Source organism: Excalfactoria chinensis, chromosome 1 (genome assembly GCF_039878825.1).
Source record: "Excalfactoria chinensis isolate bCotChi1 chromosome 1, bCotChi1.hap2, whole genome shotgun sequence".
NCBI lineage: Eukaryota > Metazoa > Chordata > Aves > Galliformes > Phasianidae > Excalfactoria > Excalfactoria chinensis.
Genome location: NC_092825.1, coordinates 177,891,324 through 177,911,733, shown reverse-complemented (window position 1 = coordinate 177,911,733; position 20,410 = coordinate 177,891,324). Strand labels below are relative to the sequence as shown.

General features: G+C 40.0%; 1 protein-coding gene across 23 annotated transcripts in view; it reads left to right on the top strand.

Annotated features, from left to right (window-relative positions):
* Positions 1–20,410, top strand: part of DLG2 (discs large MAGUK scaffold protein 2) — a 981,657-nt gene that overhangs the window by 255,443 nt on the left and 705,804 nt on the right. Inside the window, exon 1 of one of the 23 annotated variants that reach the window (XM_072326884.1) lies at positions 5,514–6,119. The exons of 19 other annotated variants lie outside the window; for them this stretch is intronic. In XM_072326884.1, the coding sequence (XP_072182985.1) occupies positions 6,000–6,119 (120 nt within the window). In that variant the 5' untranslated portion in view covers positions 5,514–5,999. Of the gene's footprint in view, positions 1–5,513; positions 6,120–20,410 lie in introns of those variants that run through there. 3 more of the 23 variants (XM_072326889.1, XM_072326891.1, XM_072326896.1) reach the window with 3 other exon arrangements.

Genomic DNA, 20,410 nt, shown 5'->3' with positions numbered 1-20,410 from the left:
TTACTTGATTAAGGTAACATTTGGTGCCCTCTCTGAGGCACGTCCTGGGGGTAGTGTGCGACGGCTAACTGCGTGGCGGACGCAAGTCCTACGGTTAGATCCCGTAGAAGCGCCTCGGTGGGCGGAAATTGAAGCAGCTGCTACCTGCGGTTCGGTCGTAAGAAAACGAGGACCGTGGAAGACTGCGGGACTACAGGTCTCGAGTATATACAAAGGGTGCAAGGACGTACGGTGTCGCGCACCAGAAAAAACAATGGATTCCGTCATTAAGGTAGTATCACGAGTTTGTAAAACTCACTGCGTTAGAAATGTTCCTTCTAAGAAGGATATAGCTGCCGTCATCTCCTGTTTGGAGGTGGCGCAGATTTTACCCTCCCCTAGTAATCTGCTCGATTCGGAGCGGTGGGATTCTTTCACCGCTGCCATGCTCCATAGAGCAATGCACGAGTATAAAGCGGAGGAGTTAAAAACCTGGGGTTTGGTCCTGGGTGCTCTTAAAGCCGCTAAGGAGGAGAAACAAGTCCAGGCCATCGCGACTGGGGTTTTTGGTCTGGATACTGGGACGTCCGGGGTCCCGGGGGGTGCGGAGGAATCGCTTTCTGGCGGCGACTCTGCACCCAAAATGGCGCCGGCCACGCCGGCCGTTTTCACAATGGCCATGGCCGCGCCCGAAACAACTCCGGAAGAGAAGGCGGAAGTTGTGTCATCTGGGGAGGCGCCACCATATTATCCCCGCCTATACCCCTCTTTGCAAAGCTTTTACTCGCCTGAGGGGGATGGAATTTGTCCGAGGGAGGGAGAGTCGTGTGGGGAGGCGCGCCGTGGAGGCGTTGAGCCACCCCCAGACCCACCTCCGGAGGAGGGATCTCGTCCCGAGAAGGGTGAGAAAAAAGCGGAGGAAAGAAAATTGCCTATCCCCACCCCGTTTGTCTTATCTCCCGAGGAGGGGGAGGAGAGAGGGGTGGAGAGAAAGGAATTGCCTGCCCCCACCCTGCCGGTCCCGTTTCCCCAGAAGGGGGAGGAGAGAGGGACGGAAAGAAAGGAAATGCCTACCCCTGCCCTGTCGGTCCCGCCTCCCCAGAAGGGGGAGGAAAAAGAGGAGGAACGAAAGGTTCCGCCTACCCCCACCCAATTGGTCGCGTCTCCCCGGAGGAGGGAGGAGCGAGAGGATTCTCGCAAGCCCACCGATTGGTCGGATATCCGTGAATCAATGAGAGGGTTGGGGCTTAAGGAACGGGACTGGGCGGTGTTTCCGATAGTCGTCCAGAAGAAAGGACCAGTTTGGGTGCCTTTGGAAGCGAAAGCAGTGACTCGGTTTATAGAGGCAATTGAGAAAAAGGGCTTGAGGTCCCCGATGACTATGAGTACCTTTGAGGCTCTTATGGCCCCGGGTCCCCTACTGCCATATGATATTGAAAGCCTTATGAGAGTTGTCCTTGAACCAGTACAGTTTACTGTGTGGAAGGAGGAGTGGACGGTACAACTTAAGGCTGTTGTAGCACAGACTGCTTGTGATCCGAACCACCCAGCGAATGGGAAGGAGGGAGATCCGAAAACTAGTTTAATGAGGCTTTTAGGAACGGATGCAGATCTGGCTGGATCTGCAGAGAAGCAGCTTAGGCTCCTCCGTCCGGGAGAATTACTTGCCTCCACGGGGGCGGCTTCTACTGCTTTTAGAAACTTTGTAAGAAAAGCAGAACCTGTTCCCCCGTGGTCAGAGATAAAGCAGGGTCCCTCAGAAACATTCTCTGAATTTGCCAATCGATTGATACAGGCAGTAGAAGGATCAGAACTACCTAAGGAAGCATTATCTTCCGTTATAAAAGATTGTCTTAAGCAAAAGTCTCATCAGAATATTAGAGATATCATTCGGGCGGCTCCTGATGATCTGGAGACTCCGGGTGAAATTATTAAGTATGTGCTGGACAAACAACAAGCAACACCATTGCCCAGTGATGGCCTGACAAAGGCATGGCTTTCGGTTATGACCGCACAAAATAATCAATCTAAGAACCCCTGCTTTAAATGTGGCCAGATAGGTCATTACAAGAACCAGTGTACAGCTCCAGAGAGACGGTATAAGGTTAGAGAAAAATGCCAAGCCTGCGGGAAGCTGGGTCATGAAGCCCGATTCTGCCGATGGGAACCCGCCAGCCGCAACCGCGAAGTGACTCTTCAGGAAAGAAGAAAGGAACAGATAAAGAACCACTGCTTGTACCTACGAGAAGGACATTTGTTGTATCGCTTGTTGTGTGTTTTTATGTATTTGTGTTTGTTACAGGGGGAGAGGGTGCTCATCTCATGTCACAACCAGAAAATATTTGGGTCACATGGTCTAATCGAACTGGGCAGAAAGATTTCTGCCTGAGTTTACAGTCAGCCTCATCACCGTTTATGCAAGGACTTTGAAGGGATGTGCTGCTTCAATCTGAGCGACCACAGTGATTCAATTCATAAGAAGTTGGAGTGGATGCAAGAGCATACCAAGAAAATTGCAATTGATGATGCATTCGGCAGCTGGCTGGATGGACTATTTGGTAATATTGGCCCATGGCTTAAACAGTTTCTTAAAGTATTAATTATAGGGATTTTAGTTTTCTTAGCTTTAATGATTTGCCTACCTTGTGTGTTTCAATGTATCCAGGGTTGTTTACAGCGTATGATAGAAAGAATATTTAATGACAAAATGGAGTGCCAACGGATATATGATAAGCTTTAAGAAGAAGAAGGAACTGTATAAACCCAAGATGCCTTGGATATAATAATTAGAAAACCACTAATATTATTAGACATTGCACTACCTACCTCTGCATGAATTGTAGCTTGTCTACCTCACTTTTTAGATAACTTATATATTTTAGATTTATATGGAGACTAACATTTTTATATATTAGGTTTAGGACTAGCGTTCGCGTTGTAACGGGACATGACTTTATTGAGCATGGGGAGGGGGAAATGTTGTATTAGGCATCAGCGAGATCTCGTGCTGTAACGCGATAGGTCTTCCCATGCTCAGTAATGCATATGTATTAGATGAAATAGGAGCCCTATATAAGGGACTCACGAGGTTAATTAAACGCCATTTTACCACCCACCACATTGGTGTAAGCAGTGCGTAACTTGGCCACGGGGCCGTCGGAAGCACATTACAAAGGACGTGATTCTTTAAGGTTACTTGATTAAGGTAACAGTCTCCTGTTTAAAAAGGCCCTGAGCACCTGAAATGCTCTGCTATGTCTGGCAAGTCTGGAAATCTCAGGCAAGGTTTTCCCATCTCATTGTTATCGCTAGTGTGTCAAGGGCAGAAAATAGCACTAATATGTGATGCTTTTGAGCGGCTATTAGTCATATTAAAATGCTGCGCTTTCCTTGATGAGAACATTGCCTTTAAACATTAGACTGCTTCGATACTCAGTGTTTTGGCAGGGTGAACAAATCCTGCAGGGCTCTGCTTGCGTAGATTACCTGAAGTAGCCCCTGTTAAACGTGTTAAGTTGGTCTGCTATCAATGTAATACCTTGCTGGCTTGTACAGAGGTTTCAATTTTCCGTCAAATTCTCAAATGCCCCACGGTTATTATAGGAGGCATGGCTGGGAGTCTTCCCTTTTCACTGGTCTGGTGTCACAAGGGCCAGGCTCTGTAATTTCCTAGATAACTTCTCCTCCCAGACAGTTAGGAGTCATGGGAGATTATCCTGAGTGAAGACTCTGGGACTGCATTACCTCTTGTTTTCCTAAATATATCTGAAGTCTTTTGTACAGATTACCTCTTGGGAGTCATATAGTTACACAGCTCTGCCTTCTCTTTGTCAGAGCCCCATTTTCCTCATATTGGGTTTGTTTGCCTAAATACAAAAACATTAACTTTTTAGAATCATGAAGCAGAAAGTTATTCTTCTGACTGAAACCTTGCATAATTCCTTTGGCAGAAAGGAGACTTGAATTTGATTTTCATATGCAGCCACATGTTTTCCTGAGCCTTGCCTCACTGTATGGGACTGTGCATCTATTCATCTTTGCTTTTTGAATTGCATTTCTCCAGTGGATCACAATTCCCCAAGATCTGTGATATATATTTTTTCCAGTGACTTAGATACTAAATTTTAATCATTAATGTACTGTACAGCAAAATACGTCATGATCTCTTTCTCTTCACTTGAAGACACTCAGAAAAATCCATCAGTTAATTTTTCCATGCCTTTGCTGAGCAATATATTGCTCTCTTTTAGCTTATTGGGTGGATTATGAACTCTCATAACTTTGGGATATCCTGGTTTTTTGAACTATGGCATATAGACCCCAGTTTAATTACTATTAGAAGCTGCAGAATTAGATTTAAGAAGAGGGTTTGTCTCTTTTGTTCTGGAAGTCATTGCTTGTGCCAAAGACGGTTGTGATTACTAATTACTTAATTTGTATGACAGATGGAGCTGGGGATCAAATTAAGTAGCTGACTTAGAATACATCATAGAGCAGTATCTAGCTCTAAACACGACTGCTTTTTTTTCATTCCTAAAAAAAGGCACAAACAATGACAGACTAAAAATAGCTGTTCGCTTGGAGTTGACGACAGTTTCTGAGAGCTTGTCTTTGGGAAGATGTTGGAAAAAACCCTGCCGTCTCTCCCCTCCCCCTGCTTTTCTTCTTTCAGCGCACATCCTTCTGTTTAAGCTTCTTCACCTCATTGCCCACAAAAGATACCCACCGACTTTGATAGGAGTTCTGTATTTCTGCGGGTTTCCAGGGGTTTACGTAAAGCATTATTTAAAGAAATCCTAAAAGTCACTGCAGATATTTCTATTAAGTTATGCTTATCCTACACAGATTGCTCTGTGCTGATGGAGAAGGAGGTAGCAAAGCCTTTTCCACTCCTTACCTCCCACAGTATCTGCTGCGGTGGAAAAAAAAAAAAAAAAAAAAAAAAAAAAGGAAAAAAAAAGGAAAAATCAGAAGATCTTCTTGGATTTTATTCCTGGAGGCTGCTTCATAATTCAGTATGAATATCGGTGGTTCCCAGTGCTGTAAACAAAGAGTTGAGTCCCTGCATTCCAGTAAACAATCAGTTAACGTGTGGCATCCCAGCAGCTGACAGGAGTAAAAGAAGTGGTTTGATCTTATTTTTGTGCATGTGAATTAAAGCTTTGCCTTCTGGCTAGGTTCTGTGTTCCCTCCTTCTGGAAGATATCTCAGCACTTTAAATTCAGAATATGTAGTTACAAATGTGAGGGCACAGCCATCTCCAGGATTTTTCTGCTTTGATTTTAATTCTTCCTCTGCGTTTCTAATCCCAGAAAGCAAGCCAGCGGTTTGAAACCGATGTCCAGAGTCTCAGCTTGGAGCACAATGCAATTCAGGATTTTAAGAAGTAGTCTGCTTCATTTTTATTAAATGAGAGTGAAGGAGTAGGTGGGACTTTTTATTTAAAAATAGATTAGCACAGGGGACTGAACTTGCGTTTGAGGAAACGTTAATAAGGCAGCCAGCCATTGTCCTTAATAAGAGACGGTATTTGTAAGTAGAACATGTTGAGTCTGTCATGATTGATGACGTTGTCTTTCTTAAAAGGGATGCTGCATCTTTAACAAGACCAGGCAGAAACAGAGCAGAATCTACAGTAAATTTCAGAATTGGCAGAGAAACCTTCCTTCATTTCCCGTGTATAACGTTTGTAAAATATTGAAAAGAAGACATCAAAGCCAGGGGGAAATATAAGTAACTTGCTGCTTACATTTTAATTCCTCACCTTTCCCCTCTGGGTGAGTTCCCCCTCCTTTTTCCCCCCTGAATTTAAAATGCTGGAAGGAAAAGCAACTGAGGTCCAAGTTTCAGCTGCCGAATTCTCTGCTAATTGAAATTACTGGGCATCTTGCTATATATAGTCGACGAAGAGCTATGTAGCTTTCACTCAGTGCCTTCAAGACATGTCTTTTTGTAGTCAGAAAAACAGAGATCAATGCATTTTCAAACTGACAGAGGGAACGGATGCTCCTTAGTAGCACATGCTCGGGATCGTGTGTGTACCGTTTGTGCAGAGCAGAGACGCTGAATACTGGTCCATATGCTCCTTGTTTACTGCAATGTTTTTTGCATGTTACTGTGCACTCCGGACTAATGTGAAGGTAAGAGGAGACGAGACAACAATTTGGCAGGAATGTACATGTAAAACCAGCTGCAGAAAATGTCTACCTTGTCTTGCTGAGTACTTTGGAATTGCTGGCTGAACAAGCATATTATTACAGGTGGTTGTGGAGGCTTTGTTTTATCGTTGTCTGTATTGCTGAAGCATAGAAGCATGTTTTAATTTTGCAGCATAGTGACCTTCTGATTTTAACTGCTTGCTGCTCAGGTTCTGGGCTTGTATATCTGATAAACATGTTTTGCTACTGTCCAGGTAGGCCAGAGACTAGAAGCCAAAGGCTGTTTGTGCAAAGCTACATAGCTTTATATAGGATAAGAATTCCTATACTGTGGTCCCCATGCATCCCCCAGGTGATGCTGCTTGCATGCTTTCTTGTTGATTACTTGTCTGGGGATCGGGGTCTCGTTGCTGTGCCTGGTTTTGCCTTTGTGTCCCGATTTGTTTCTAACTGAAAACAAAATGCATACAAACAAATTATAAGCAATGTTCTAAGAAATAAACAAGAGATTATTACTGCAAAGTGTTACAGAAAAATGCCAGCTGGCATCTCTGGTCTCACAGTAACTATTAACCAGCATTTGTCACTCATGTCAGCATTTGCTTGTTCTGTTAATTAGTGTCAGAACTTAAATATAAGTCGCTGGATATATTACCTTCTTTGCGAGTAGGACAATATTAGCAGACAGGATCATTGGTGTTGAATTGAGCTCTAAGCCAAGCTGTGGGCCAGCTGTGGGAATCCAGTTGCATAATTTAGATGAATTACAGTCCTCAGTCAACATATTGGGGAGGTACTTTCAGCTTTCTGGCTTTTTCAAGTTCAAATGAGTGTGTCAAATGATGCATAAACTGCTTTGCCTGGAGAAATACTTCTTAAGGATATTTTGCTTTTAAATTGTTCTTAGATTGCCCCTGAATTAAAGTGAGTTTTCTGTATTTGCACTTGGTTTGATAATAATGAACTTCATATTTGTTTAATAGCTCAAAATAATTGTATTGTTATTTTAATTAAAAAGATACTTTGAATTAGAAGCTAGCATTCTAAGAATCTGATTCTATGGATGTGGTCAAAGTCTGTGCTGCTGGTTGCTGTACCGAATTGCTAAGCTTTCATATTTTATTACTTTCTCATTAACTTTTGCAGTTCACTTTTTGTGTCTCTCACAAGGAGTAGGGGGAAAAATATTTTCTTTGAATATTTCAGACAGCAAGCTGAGAAAAATTAGTTAAAACTTATAATGATGCTCTGTCTTAAATACGGCCATTGTCCTTATGCTTTCCCTATGTTTTAGGCAGGTTGGTAAATCATATCCACGTTATAAGCCTGGTGTTCTTTGCAGCAAATTGTCAATAAAGAAATATTTTAAGACCTATCACTCTTTGTTGCTCCTTCTGTCCCCCAACCTGCAGTACTGTGCTGAAGGTGTTCTGCTAAAGTGGGTCCGTTGTTGAGCAGTGAATTGTCAGTCTAAATAAGAATAGATACAGGAAAAAATTCAACATAAGTATTTTCACTTTAAGTTCCATACGATACTTTTATCAGTGAGCACCACCACAACTGTGAGCAGTCTCATGGGTTTCTCATCTGAAATGTTTTGCTTCCACTCATGAACACCAAAGAAAGTGAAAGGTTTGTGCTAGCACAAGTCTGATGATTGTTGGAATAAGATAGCTTTAATTTGTTGGAACTTTCACTGTTAAATGTCTCTGGAATAATTGTTTGAGATACAGTATAAACATACTGGCTGTTATTTATGTGATGTTGTTCTAAGGACATTGTCCTCGGTTGTTCAAATTTCATCTAACCCATCTGTTTCCTGTGTATACACTGGTCATCTGCTTTCCAGGCTATGCATTGGGGTATAACAGCATAGAAAAACTTTTCACATCCCTGGAGGAATTGCCCAAGTATGGCAGTGCCACTCACATCCTCAGTAATTCCTATACTCATTTTCTGACAAGAAAAATTGCTTATTAAATAGAAGTTTATTGGAAGGTACTTCCCATGCCCAGTCATTCTAAAATGCATTGCAGAACTCTGTTGCTTTTAACTTAGTTGGCATTAACATAAGCCACAGCTTTATGGGTGGCCAAAATAAATGAAATACATTATAAAACATCTGTTTCTAGTTTTATTTTTTTCCCCTTTTAAACGGGTGGAAAAATCTCAGTGGTTCTCAAATATTTTAGTCTTTAAGTCATAAGATAGAATTAAACTTTAAGTACAGGCTGTAACAGGAAATAGATTTGCTTGCCCTGGAAAGTGAAAAAGAAAAAGCAATTGGGTCTGTTTCTGATGGCAGCTGCACTTTATGGCTTTAGAGAAAGCAGATTTTTCAAGTTCAAGGTAGGACTCTTGCTTCTTGATTGCCCATATGAACTTGGTTGGCATATGCAGACTTGTAAACAGATCTCCATGCATTCTTCTGTGTTTGCAGTTAACTGAAGAACAGTACAGACCATGAACTTGTACCTTCCTATGTGAAGAGCTGTTTTGTTTTTTTTTTTTCTTCCTGAGTAGAAGCAAAGACAGTGGTTTAAAAAGAAGATGTCTGAGAAATTGTGGGCAAAATGTCTTTGTCAGAATTTCTGTAGACCTACACTTTAACAACTATATTTGGCTTAAAATAAAGAAAAATAAGAGAGTGAGATCTAACTACTGCTCACCATTGTCCGTTTACTAGATGCAACACTATTGAGTTACTGTCTTTTTAACTGATCTCTTTCTTGCTCTCATATGTGCACAATGTTGTATCTCAGTGGAAGACAGCACAGATGAGCACAGAAGTCAGTGGATTAAAATCTAAAAACAGTACCTCCAAGATCAAAAGTGCTCTTGTGTAAATGTGCAGAGTGCCTGAAAAAGTGCTGCCCCTCTCTCTGCAGTTGCTGTATTTTCAGTGTGACTATGGCAGGGGGCTGCCCAGTGCCAGTTGTCTGTAGCTGTGCTTGTGTCCATGGTGTATTGGAAAACGCTTTCTGTATTTACATGAAGTGATTTTTACATGTTTTACATGTGCCATTAAAAACTTTCTGTTCTTGGCTTAGATAAGCGTTTCAAATTCCCTCAGTATTAGCAGTATTTCTTGTAAAAATATGGGAAACATTTCAAATATTTAGGTTGCAAAGCCTGAGACGAACTCAAAAAAAAAACCTTTATGAAGTATGGTCTTGTTTTCCTTAAAAGTTTGCAGGAGATTTTCCTTCTCCCTCCCCTGGTGAACTGTATGTGTAGTTCTCACATTTTATTGTGGACCTGGGCTGCTATTTCTGGATGACAGACTGAGTGTCTTATGGGAGGCACAGCTGCTTCTTCTGTGAGTCTGGGAAGCAGAGCTGATGTCTTTCAATGGTACAGCAGTGTGGGACTCAAAGCAAGCACTGGATTTTCTCACCTCGAAGCACCTCATTCTCAGCAGCAACCAGCAGTCAACTTTGAGGCCATCAGAACTTAACATAAAGATTGGAGATTTTTGTTATGGATTCAGATCCGTACCCTTTCTGAGATCCTACCCTTTCAAAGGTTTCTCAGGAGGTTCAGATTTAGTTCAGTGGGAGTTTAAGGCATCTCACAGAACTGAGCTCCTTCCTGAACACTGGGTTGACTAAGCAAGTTTCTTTCTTTGTTCTGGCTGCAAACTTTGGGACACAGTCATAATGACTGTATTTCACTTACACTCCCTTTTATCTCCTGTGCTTCAGCTAAAAGATCATGCTAGCCTGTGTCAAATAGTAACCATGATACGATTGATGACTGAAATTTTGACCCCCAAATTGTCCTTTTTTGAAGATCTCAGGTGATGCTGAGGACCTGTTCAGGAACAGAACAAAGTTTAAGCCCATGGAGGATGCTGGAAGCTGCCATCCTTTGACCATTTTAGGTTTCTCTGTTCTCTTGTCCCACCCACATTTTAAAAACATAAGTTATTATCTTAACTGAGGAGCTTCCAGTTGCAGTGTTAAGCTTGTGGATTAAGTAATAAAGGCAGAAGAATTGCAGTAATAAATAGCAGAGTGCTTCACTGCCAAAAGCTGTAAAACATCACAAAAGCCAACTGAGCTACCAACTTCTGTCCACATTTCTACACATAGCTGTAACTCTTCCCCTCTCCCTGTACACTTTAATGATAGCTACATAACTAAGTTGTGTAGATCACATACATTACCACCCACAACAAGAATTGCTTTGGTCTTCCAAAGAAATGAGTGTCTGAATGTTTCAGTCTTGAGCCTGTATTGCCACAGAATGTTCTTCTGTAGTATTATATTTGCAAATGGAGGATAAATTCTGGCATTTATAAAGAAATCAAAGAAATTTAGACTCACAGCTCTCTCAGATTTTCAGACATAGTGCTTCTTCTCTTACGCATATTTGTGTCCTTCAAGTCTTCCACCAAACACCATCCCCAAGCAAGTTTCTATTAAGCAAGGAGCAGTTCAGAAGTCACATAAATGTCTTTGATACAAGATTTAAAATGGAGTAAACAAGAAAAACTGTTTTCTCACTTTCTCGATTTTAATTAAGAATGGACTCTTAAACCATTCTATTCAGAAGTTTTTGAATTTGAATTATTCCGCGGTTCCTCTAGTACTGGACACTGTTAGTCCTAGAAAGCAAACAAATTTGGTGTGGAATTTCTATCCCATTTGGCTTGGAGATATGGCAAAGGATAGTATCATGAATATTGTGAATATCTGGCTCAATTTCTGTTACATATATTTTTATCTGATAAGAAAATATTTGCCTGGACTATAAAATAAACAACACTGTGAACTTTATAAGGAATTTTTTCAACAATTGTGGAATCTGACCTTGAGGGCTAAAAACTTTGCACTGCTGTAACTCTTTTGTTAAATAAAGGCAGAATTTTAGGGAAGAGATAACTCATTGCAGAAGAGGTTTACTAATCTCTTGGACATACTTCTACAAAGAGAATTCTCAAAAAATACAACAGTAATAGCACTACAGCATATTTTTCTTTTGATAGTTTTCTGTACCTGTTTATATATATATATATAATTCTATTTCTAAATTATAAATATATTAATATTTATATATATTAAAATATACTGTTGCTGCCCACCTTTAAAGGAAGAAAGATAAAGTTCTAATTTATAGCCTACTTTTTGCAATCACACCTGAGAAGCTAATAGACGTTTTGGTAAATAGAAAATCTGAATTAAGTCTCATATACTTCAAATAGTAGTTCTTTCTGAATAAGAAATACATCATTTGAATCCTTAAGATTGATTTCCCACTTCTGAAATCAGCCTTGCCCAGATTTGCAAGCATTTATAATACCTAAGTACATACTTTAACACTGCTCATATTCAAGTGTTGATTTATGACACATGGACATAACAAGTAATGAATGAAAACAGTAATTAGAATAAATGAAAAACAGAAAAGCAGTTCTGGTTTTCTAGATAGTGTGAAACTTTACCTAACCTTTAAGCCAGAATAGTATTCTTTTAAAGGTCATTATAAACGAGCAAATTGGTACAGAGATGCTAAGGTGCTGAGCACAGTATAAGAAGTTAATTCCACTGCTAAGGCCAAACTCATTATGAACACGAAGCAAATATGAATGTTATGCTATGGGGATATAGGTACTTACATAAGGTTAGAAGGGTTAGCCACAAAAATATTGTCTGGAATATACAGAAGCTGTTCTTCATTCAGAAATTTCTGGATACTGCTACTACCATCACAAATATTTTGTATCTCCCATTCTAATGTGGGTTCATTAGAACTTATCTGATGTGATACTCTCATCAGAGATATATAGTTGGCCTTTCTGTTGTGGGGGAACAGAAAAGATCTAGGACTGTAAATATATTTAAATTTGTTGGGGTTTTAAGATAAGCAAGTAACTATAATAACATGTCTATATCTGGCAATTTTATGTTTATATAAAAGTGATGAAAAATGAAATGCTCTACTCTTAAATCTCCACTGATAGTATTGCTCTGGTTACTAAAGATGCCAGTGCCCGTTTGGTTTTTATGAGTTTGTGGAGAAATTAGATCAACAATTTTGACAACAATGCTGCATAGAAAATGTTGGGCTCAGGCAAAAGTAAGGTTTTCTTTCTCTTGGGAAATTCTGTGAGTCCTATCACCTTGATGGGAAAAAATGCAAAAGATCATTAAGCAATGATGGATGGAGCTGATAATAACCAGCAGCAATTAGAGGCTGCTCAACAGTGTGTCATGGTTATCTCCTAACTACACACTCTTCCAACTTCATCTTTCTTCTGTCCCATTTGCTCATGCTAAATTAGATAAAGATATTCCAGTTTCTGTGGTTGAATGCAGTGCTGCATTTTACAGTCTTCAAGATGTGTCCTCCCTTATTGCTACTGACTGTGGCTGTGTATTTGTATATTGGAAATATTGAGATGTTTTGCTCATATCTGGCCCCCCACATTCTTGGAATGAGGGGAAAGTGTGAAATGGTTCTACCTGTTTGGGAGGGGGAAACCTTCACTGTCCTCCTTCCATGTACCTTTACAGACAAGGAGAGAGAAGGAGATTGTCTGCTTCTTTTGGAAGCCAAAGTAGAAGAACTGGCATTTTTTCAATTGAGGATGGACACTGGAGAAATGAATTCTGGAGTGCATTCAGGCCGTCTGTATTCCACCTGCGTCCTTAAACCAAAATAATGACTAATACAGAAACTCCATAGCAATAATAATAAAAAATTATTAAAAGCATTGCCATCACTGTTTTCTCAGAGGTAGCTGATATTTCCCTTTCTGTCTCCAGAGGGATCTGAGTGCATGAAATAGTATAAATTCTCCTGATAGCTGCACAGCTTCCAGAGTTCTTCTGAAAAGAGAAGTAGAACAGAATCCAAATCCCAGAAAAACAAACCAAAGAAGACTGAGCATAAGCATTTTTTGTTTTAGTCTCACTTTCACTGAAGATGTGAAACTCTCAAATTTCAAATTGAAATCTCTGAAGAGAAGTAATTGGAAAGGCTCACCTTCTTCTGACAGCACAGAGGATCATTAAAACCTTAGGAAAGGAGAATTAACTGTAGAAGTGAAACTCAGGAAAGCATTTCTATCCAAGTTGCAGGACAGATGAAGAAAATATGATACTTACATCACACATATCTGCTGAAATTTTGGTCAGGATTCTCAGCATGCTCCAGATCTGCTTTCAAAACTTCATTTTTTATCTGCAAACAAGAATAATTGGCCAAGTTTTCAAGTTAGACAGATCAACCGTAATTTGTAAATACGTTTTAATTCTGATGTGGGAGCAACTTTCACAACTGTTACACTTGTATTATTCCAGGGATTAATTACCCTATTGCAGATCTATGCCGTATTTCTAGTCTGGATTAATCTAGTCTCAGTTTCCAGTTTTTGGGTCACTTCCAGGTGGTGTTTTTTTTGCTACATTTTAATCCACTAGACTGAGGTTTCCACTGCAAAAGCTTATTCCTCCCATGAACTCCCCTAGACTGCTGTGAAAGCATCACCTAATCATCTCTTTGATTAAATAAATAAACAGCACTCCTGGCATCTTTCACTACAAAGCACAATTGCCAGTGCTCTCATTCCTCCCCTGACTTGTCTTTGAGCTCTCTCCAGTTTCATGGCAGGCTTTGTGGTCTGTGCGTGCCACAGCTGGACACAGCCTCAGAGCAGTTGCAGTCCTGTGCAAAGGTAATGAATATCTTGGCTGTCTATAAAAGTGTTTGTGAGTATGTCCAGGGTTACACTGGCTCCTTCAACTCCATTGCTGCACCGGGGATTCCTGTTCTGCCCTTTATCTACCAGGGCTGCCATCTGCTTAACAGCACACTGTGCCTCTCTGGGAAGTTTCTGTGAGGAGCTATTCCAAAAGTTAGGACTTTATTACTGTCTGTGTTAAAAAAATACACTGATCTGTACCGGTGATCTTCTTTGCACCATTTACCACACTATATTTTTTCCCTGTCATTTCTAAATTTGATCAGTAATTCTTCCAGACTGATCAACATTTAAAAAGGCATAGGACCAGAATCGATCTCCAAGGAGCCCAAAAAACACAGCTGATCAAGTGCCCTGTTCATAATTACACTCTGAACTCTTTTGTTAGACAGATTTTAATCCACTTAATGTATGCCATTTCGATTTTGCTTTTAATAAAATGTCATGCAGCACCATGTCAAATGATTTACAGAAGTCTAAGTATATTATACAAGCATTGTTACCATTGCCAGTCTAATTTGTAATCCCATCTAAAAAAGATAGCATGTTAGTTTGACAGGATCTGTTTTCCATTAACCTGGCATTACGTGTACGTCTTTCTTTCAGATTTTTCTTAATATACATTTTATCAGCAATTTCATGCTAAGTGTTTTTGAAAATGCAGCCATAAATAGGATAATAGAAATTGAAAGGAATGAATCCCTTCAACTCCAGTCTTTGAGTATCTATTTAGAAATTTCTCTCTGACTGAACCTTAAGCAAAAGTCAGGAATGCTTTTGAAATGCTGATCTTTGTGCAAAATACAGATCTCCCAGTTAAGATGGAAAATCAAATAGATAAATTATGAGTAACAGAACTTGTGTGGAAGAACTGTTTTCTTTCATTGGATCACATTCAGTTGTTGAAACACAGAGGATGCCCACTGAATTGTAGCCCTTTGTCTTCACTTATAACCTTGAATTATCATGGCTATGACCATGGTAAGCAATTCAGTAACCAGACATTATATAAAGCATTATGTTATTACATAGATCCTTATGAAAATGAAAATATGAAGACTTTGAAAGATGATTTCATTTATTCTAGAAGATCATTGAAGAAATAAACCTACATTCTTGTTTAGAAGGGGTCAGAATGCTCACCAGTGCTTTCATATCCTTATCTCCCTTCGTCCTTTTCATGGAATCACAAAGTGGTTCACAGTGGAAGAGACCCATGTCCATCTGGTCCAACCCCTACTCCAGCAGGGATACCCACAGCAGGGTGATCATGTCCAACTGGCTTTTGCAGATCTCTAAGGAGGAGACTCCACAGCCTCTAAGCAACCATTAATAGTGCTCTGTCACCCACAAGGTACTGAAATGCTCTCTGAAATTCATACTGAATCTTCTGTGTTTCAGTGATTCTTTTTTCCTGTTGCTGGGCACCACTGAAAAGAGCCTGGCTGTGTCCTCATTGCATGCAATTTCCTTTCAGATATTTGTATACATTCCTCAAATGCCCTCAGCCTTTCTCCTCTGTAGGTTAAAATGTCTCTCAGCCTTTCCTCAGAGTACACATACTTCAATTCCTTCATCATCTTTGTGGACTTTCCTTAGACTCTCTACAGCATATCTGTGTTTCTTTTACAAGGCGGGTTGGCAAGAACTGGATGCAGTACTCCAGATGTGGCCTCACAAGTACTGTGCAGGGAGAAGGGATCACCTCTTTGTCCTGCTGGCAATATTTTGCCTAATACAGCCAAGAATATCATTTGCCTTCTTAGCAGTAATGGCACTTTCCTGGCTAGTGTTCATCTTGGTGTCCACAAGGACCCCCATGTCTTTTTTCTGCAGAGTTGATTCCAACTGGGTGCCCTCAGAATGTTCAGCTGCCTGATGCTATTTCTCCCCATGGGCATGCCTTTGCACTTTTTTTTGAGCTTCATCATAGAATCACAGAATAGTTTGGATTGAACCTTAAAGCCCATCCAGTTCCACTCCCCTGCCATGGGCAGGGTTGCCACTCACTAGATAAGACTGCGTGGGCCTTCATTCTGATTTTGAGATGTTATCAGTTTCCTCAGAAAACTTGATTTTGTAGCAGTGAATCACAAGGTAGATGAAGGCAACAGGCTTGCTTCCAACTACATGTGCAATGAAAGAGCGAGTAGAAGTAATTTTACCTCTAAAGCAAGAGAGCGCTCTAAAGAACTCAGGTGGCATTCAGCTCACCTAAATTTAGACATGACTGATGTAAACATCTGTATCTAGTGATTTCAGGCTCCCTTTAGTGTCAGCAAAGAGGAACTGTCTTTTCTGAGGTATGATTCATATGACCTAGTTTAAATATCTACATGGAGATGAGATTAATTTTGTCCTGAAAGTGCCAGTTTCTCTCCATTTACAAGAGAGAGCTTAGGTGACTAGCTGAGATGTAGGTCTCTGCTACAGACATGTCCATCTGCTCAAATTAATCCCATCCTTCAAGCAGCAAGAATGGGATTGTTAATGCAGGTCAAGGCACTTTTTATTTCCTCTCCTTTTACATGAAACAGAAGAATGACATTAAAATGTGAGAGGAGGAGCAAACTTGTGAAGGGTTAGCCAAGATGCCCTGGAGATGAAGCAAAAGCAAGACCTAGTGGGACAATGAGATCATCTGATTTGTTTTTCTTTGTTTTTGTCTCAGTTCTTGCTTCTAAATTACTTGATTAATATTCAAAAAGTAAGCAGTGAGTAATTGAACTGAGCTGTTTGCAACATGTTTCCCTCTTGCCCAGCTGGTATATCAGACCATTATTTCAAAGATGCTCAATTGTTGTATTTTATTTTAGTTGCTTTAAAATTATCCAAGATCATATTAAGGAGAACACACTTAGGTCTGGCTCCTTTCTGAGAGCAGTGTGGCTTTTGCAGTGCAGAGCTGTGAGAAAAAATAAAAAGAAAGAAAAATTGGAGGAGCACATACATTGACTTGCATGTTAGCTGAAAAAATTCAGGGCTCACCTTCCTACAGGATTGGTCTCTCTGAATGTATAGAACTAGAGCTTAGCCTAAATTAGACCCACAAGTGTGCAGATGAACAATATCATAAATCTAAAAAGGGATTCAAGTACTTGGGAGTAAGCACAGCTAGAAGTGCCAGAAGGAAAAATGAACATGGGCCTACAAAAGTGAACCCAGAAGACTTGAAGTGCTTCCATTGTTTCACCAGAAAAGGCTGATAGATGTAATAGATACATTATTGCAGCTTAAGGAGTGGGGGGGTGGTTGAGGGTGGAGGAGTGAGTGACACCACCAGCTATGCATTTTCACCAGCAATGAACAAGAAGCTGCATTCTGAGCTTGTGAAGTTCTGGAAGCCTGAGTAGATGGAAGTCAAAAGGTATTAAATCCACACTATATGTTTGGTGTGGTAGTACAGTTCAGACAAGACTGGCAATGTACTCTATGGTCTTCAAACTGTTATAGGACCTGGTGTTATCGTGTTGCAAGAGGGAGATTGTCTTCTTCTCTGGCCTAACCTTGAAAGCTCTTTCAGCTTAGTCAGTGCCATGATCTAGTGGTCAGAGTTGATAGTTTGTCAGAGTTCCAGTGAGTCCAGATGAATCACTCATTTCCTACCCCCAAAAATATTGCACATCACTTCAACTGCTGAGGGTTACAACTTGAACTTTTTCTTCAGTTTGTAATTCACATGTCATCACTCCGTGGACTGATGATTTGACTTTAGCTCATAGTAGAGACACCACAGTCTTGTCACCTGAGATTGTGATTGACCTTCAGCCTGATATATCATGTCATACTTCCATGTCACATGTCATTTTGTGAGACTGCCCCCCTACTACCATCTATCTCACAGCAACAAAATAAATGTGTAATATTGATGGGAAGGGTCAACATCGACTGGTGTACCACCAATATAATGTTGTGGGCCAACATAATAAAATAGGAGGCATTACATTTGGAACATCCCTCATAATTAACATTAGCCATCTAACAATCATTTTATTTGACTCTGAGATTACCCCAAACTAGATTTGAATGCTGACATATCATCTAAACAGACCAAATTTTACAAAAGTTTGGATATTTAAGTGTGTATTTCTGTCACTCTGTTTCATACTGACAATGCAACAGCTCTCAACCCCAAAAAAGAGTTCAGAGTTAAGTTAGTTAAGTGTAAGCTACACCTTGTTGCTATGTAATTGTTTTAGTGGCATTAAGCTAAGGAAGAATGTTTGTTGTCTTCTGTTTTTATGGGAATTCATACACTTAATACAGAAATAATGTTTAAAGATTTCTTGACAGGCTGATAAATCATGAATGCATGCATTGCCCCCAGTCAGGATATTGTTGCACAAAGCATGATGAAACAAAGATACATAAATGTTTTTAGTGTGCTCTGTAGCTGGTGGCAAACATCAGTACTAATATAAAAAGAAAGAAAGAAAGAAAGAAAGAAAGAAAGAAAGAAAGAAAGAAAGAAAGAAAGAAAGAAAGAAAGAAAGAAAGAAAGAAAGAAAGAAAGAAAGAAAGAAAGAAAGAGAGAGAGAAAGAAAGAGAGAAAGAAAGAAAGAAAGAAAGAAAGAAAGAAAGAAAGAAAGAAAGAAAGAAAGAAAGAAAGAAAGAAAGAAAGAAAGAAAGAAAGAAAGAAAGAAAGAAAGAAAGAAAGAAAGAAAGAAAGAAAGAAAGAAAGAAAGAAAGAAAGAAAGAAAGAAAGAAAGAAAGAAAGAAAGAAAGAAAGAAAGAAAGAAAGAAAGCAGAAAAAGTAAAGTGTTTTTCCCAATAGTCAGTCAGAAGAAAAAGGGTGGGGGCATCCCCAGATGAGCAATATCTTCTGTGTGTCTGCTCCATGGAAGCAAAGGTAATGCTGTATCAACCAGTGTGTGTAGGTGGAATGCATCAAAGAGAAAAACTGACTGCAGCCTGGTGTGTGAAGGGCTGCAGAATCAATGCCCTCAGCGTTATACAGATTAAGGCAGTGTGCAACCTATAGTCAATTCTGCATAGGGAGGAAAAGAGAAAATAACTGTAATATTTTTTTCCAAATGATTATTTACGCAGACAGCTTAACCCTCAAAGCACAAAGAGCCTTGGCACTGATCTTACAGTTGACTGCATAGAGCACCCCCTCAACCCCTCCTCAGGACCCAAGAGGCAGTACTTCTTGCCTCTCATTGCCAACTGCAAACAGCAGTGAGTCACTTCTGGGTTTCCCTCGTTTATTCTCATCTTACTCATTTTATTTTGCCAAAATTGCATCTGCCATGACTGTCTCTTCTTCGCACATGCACAATCTCTCCACAACTGACATTTGATGCTAGTTCCTGGCTTTGCATCAAACTTATCTATGGAGCAATAGTTTTCAACTCTGTCTCTGATTCCTCCAGTGATATATATATATATATTTCATTGAAATACTGCCTGTTTCTATTGCAGTGTATGTCTTTCTGTGAATACCTTGGGATGCAGCTCGAAAAACTGCTACCTTTACTGCCTCAAATCTTCTAGATCTTCCTCCAAGGTTTTATTTTTATTTTTCCTTCCAGTGGCTCTCAGAAGTTGACTGCTACACCTCTGAGATTTTACCTCTATATAGTGAGTTTAAGGCAATGCTATATCAAAGTAATACTCTGTCCATGCTATATCTATGCATTTTGTATTGAAGAAAATGGCAGCAAGAAGGCAAGGTAATTACAGGGTCTAATTGTGAACCTGCACCCATTGTAGTGTGGTTTTCTACCACTCTGGTGGTGATCTCACTGCAGCTTTACCCCACCCTTCTTCTCCATCATGACCCTGGGACCACTGTTTTTCTCCTCCTCATGGTTTCAGTGAGCTGTGTTGCCTTTCCCTCACCATACTAGTAGAACATATCACTTCCATTCCTACATAAGTCTCTAGTAATAACATGCCTCACCAGCTGGAAAACTGTTTTTCATTTAAGTTTCCTGTGTTCAGCAGTTTCCCCCTTCAAATAACTAAGCTCATTTGCTGATCACTTCTTCCTGTCCATCAGGGAAGATTATGTTTTGTTTAATTCCTCCTTTCATGGAGAAAATCACTTTGTTCTCCTCCCTTTCTTTACCAGGAAATACCAATTCCTGTTTAAATTAAAAATAAATAAGCAGGAGATTTCCCCCTTCTTTTGTAATTACTTGTTAGATCTGAAATGTTATCAGCCTAGAGCAAGAACAAACCTACTGTACTTATCTGAAAATTCATCGGGTTTCTTTTATATACATATGAAGGTCACTAGTGAGGAAAGGCTTCCAGGATTAGAGTTTTTAAAGTTTCAGGGTTTACTGTTTAGTAAATGGTGAAGTAAGAGACTACAATGCTAACAATAGGAAGAACATAGGAAGAACTTGTATTTTCTTCCTGTCTTTAAGTTTTCCTACACTTTCCACCAAAGGGACATTCAGTGGTGCTGAAAGGCAGCACTCCTAAAACTGGTGAAAGAAGATGTTATTGAAATAAATAGTGCATCACTTGAACTGGAACAAAATAGTTGAGATCTGAGAAAGACTTAAAGAAGTGACATATGAATTCAAAATATGGACTCCATGGTCCAACGTAC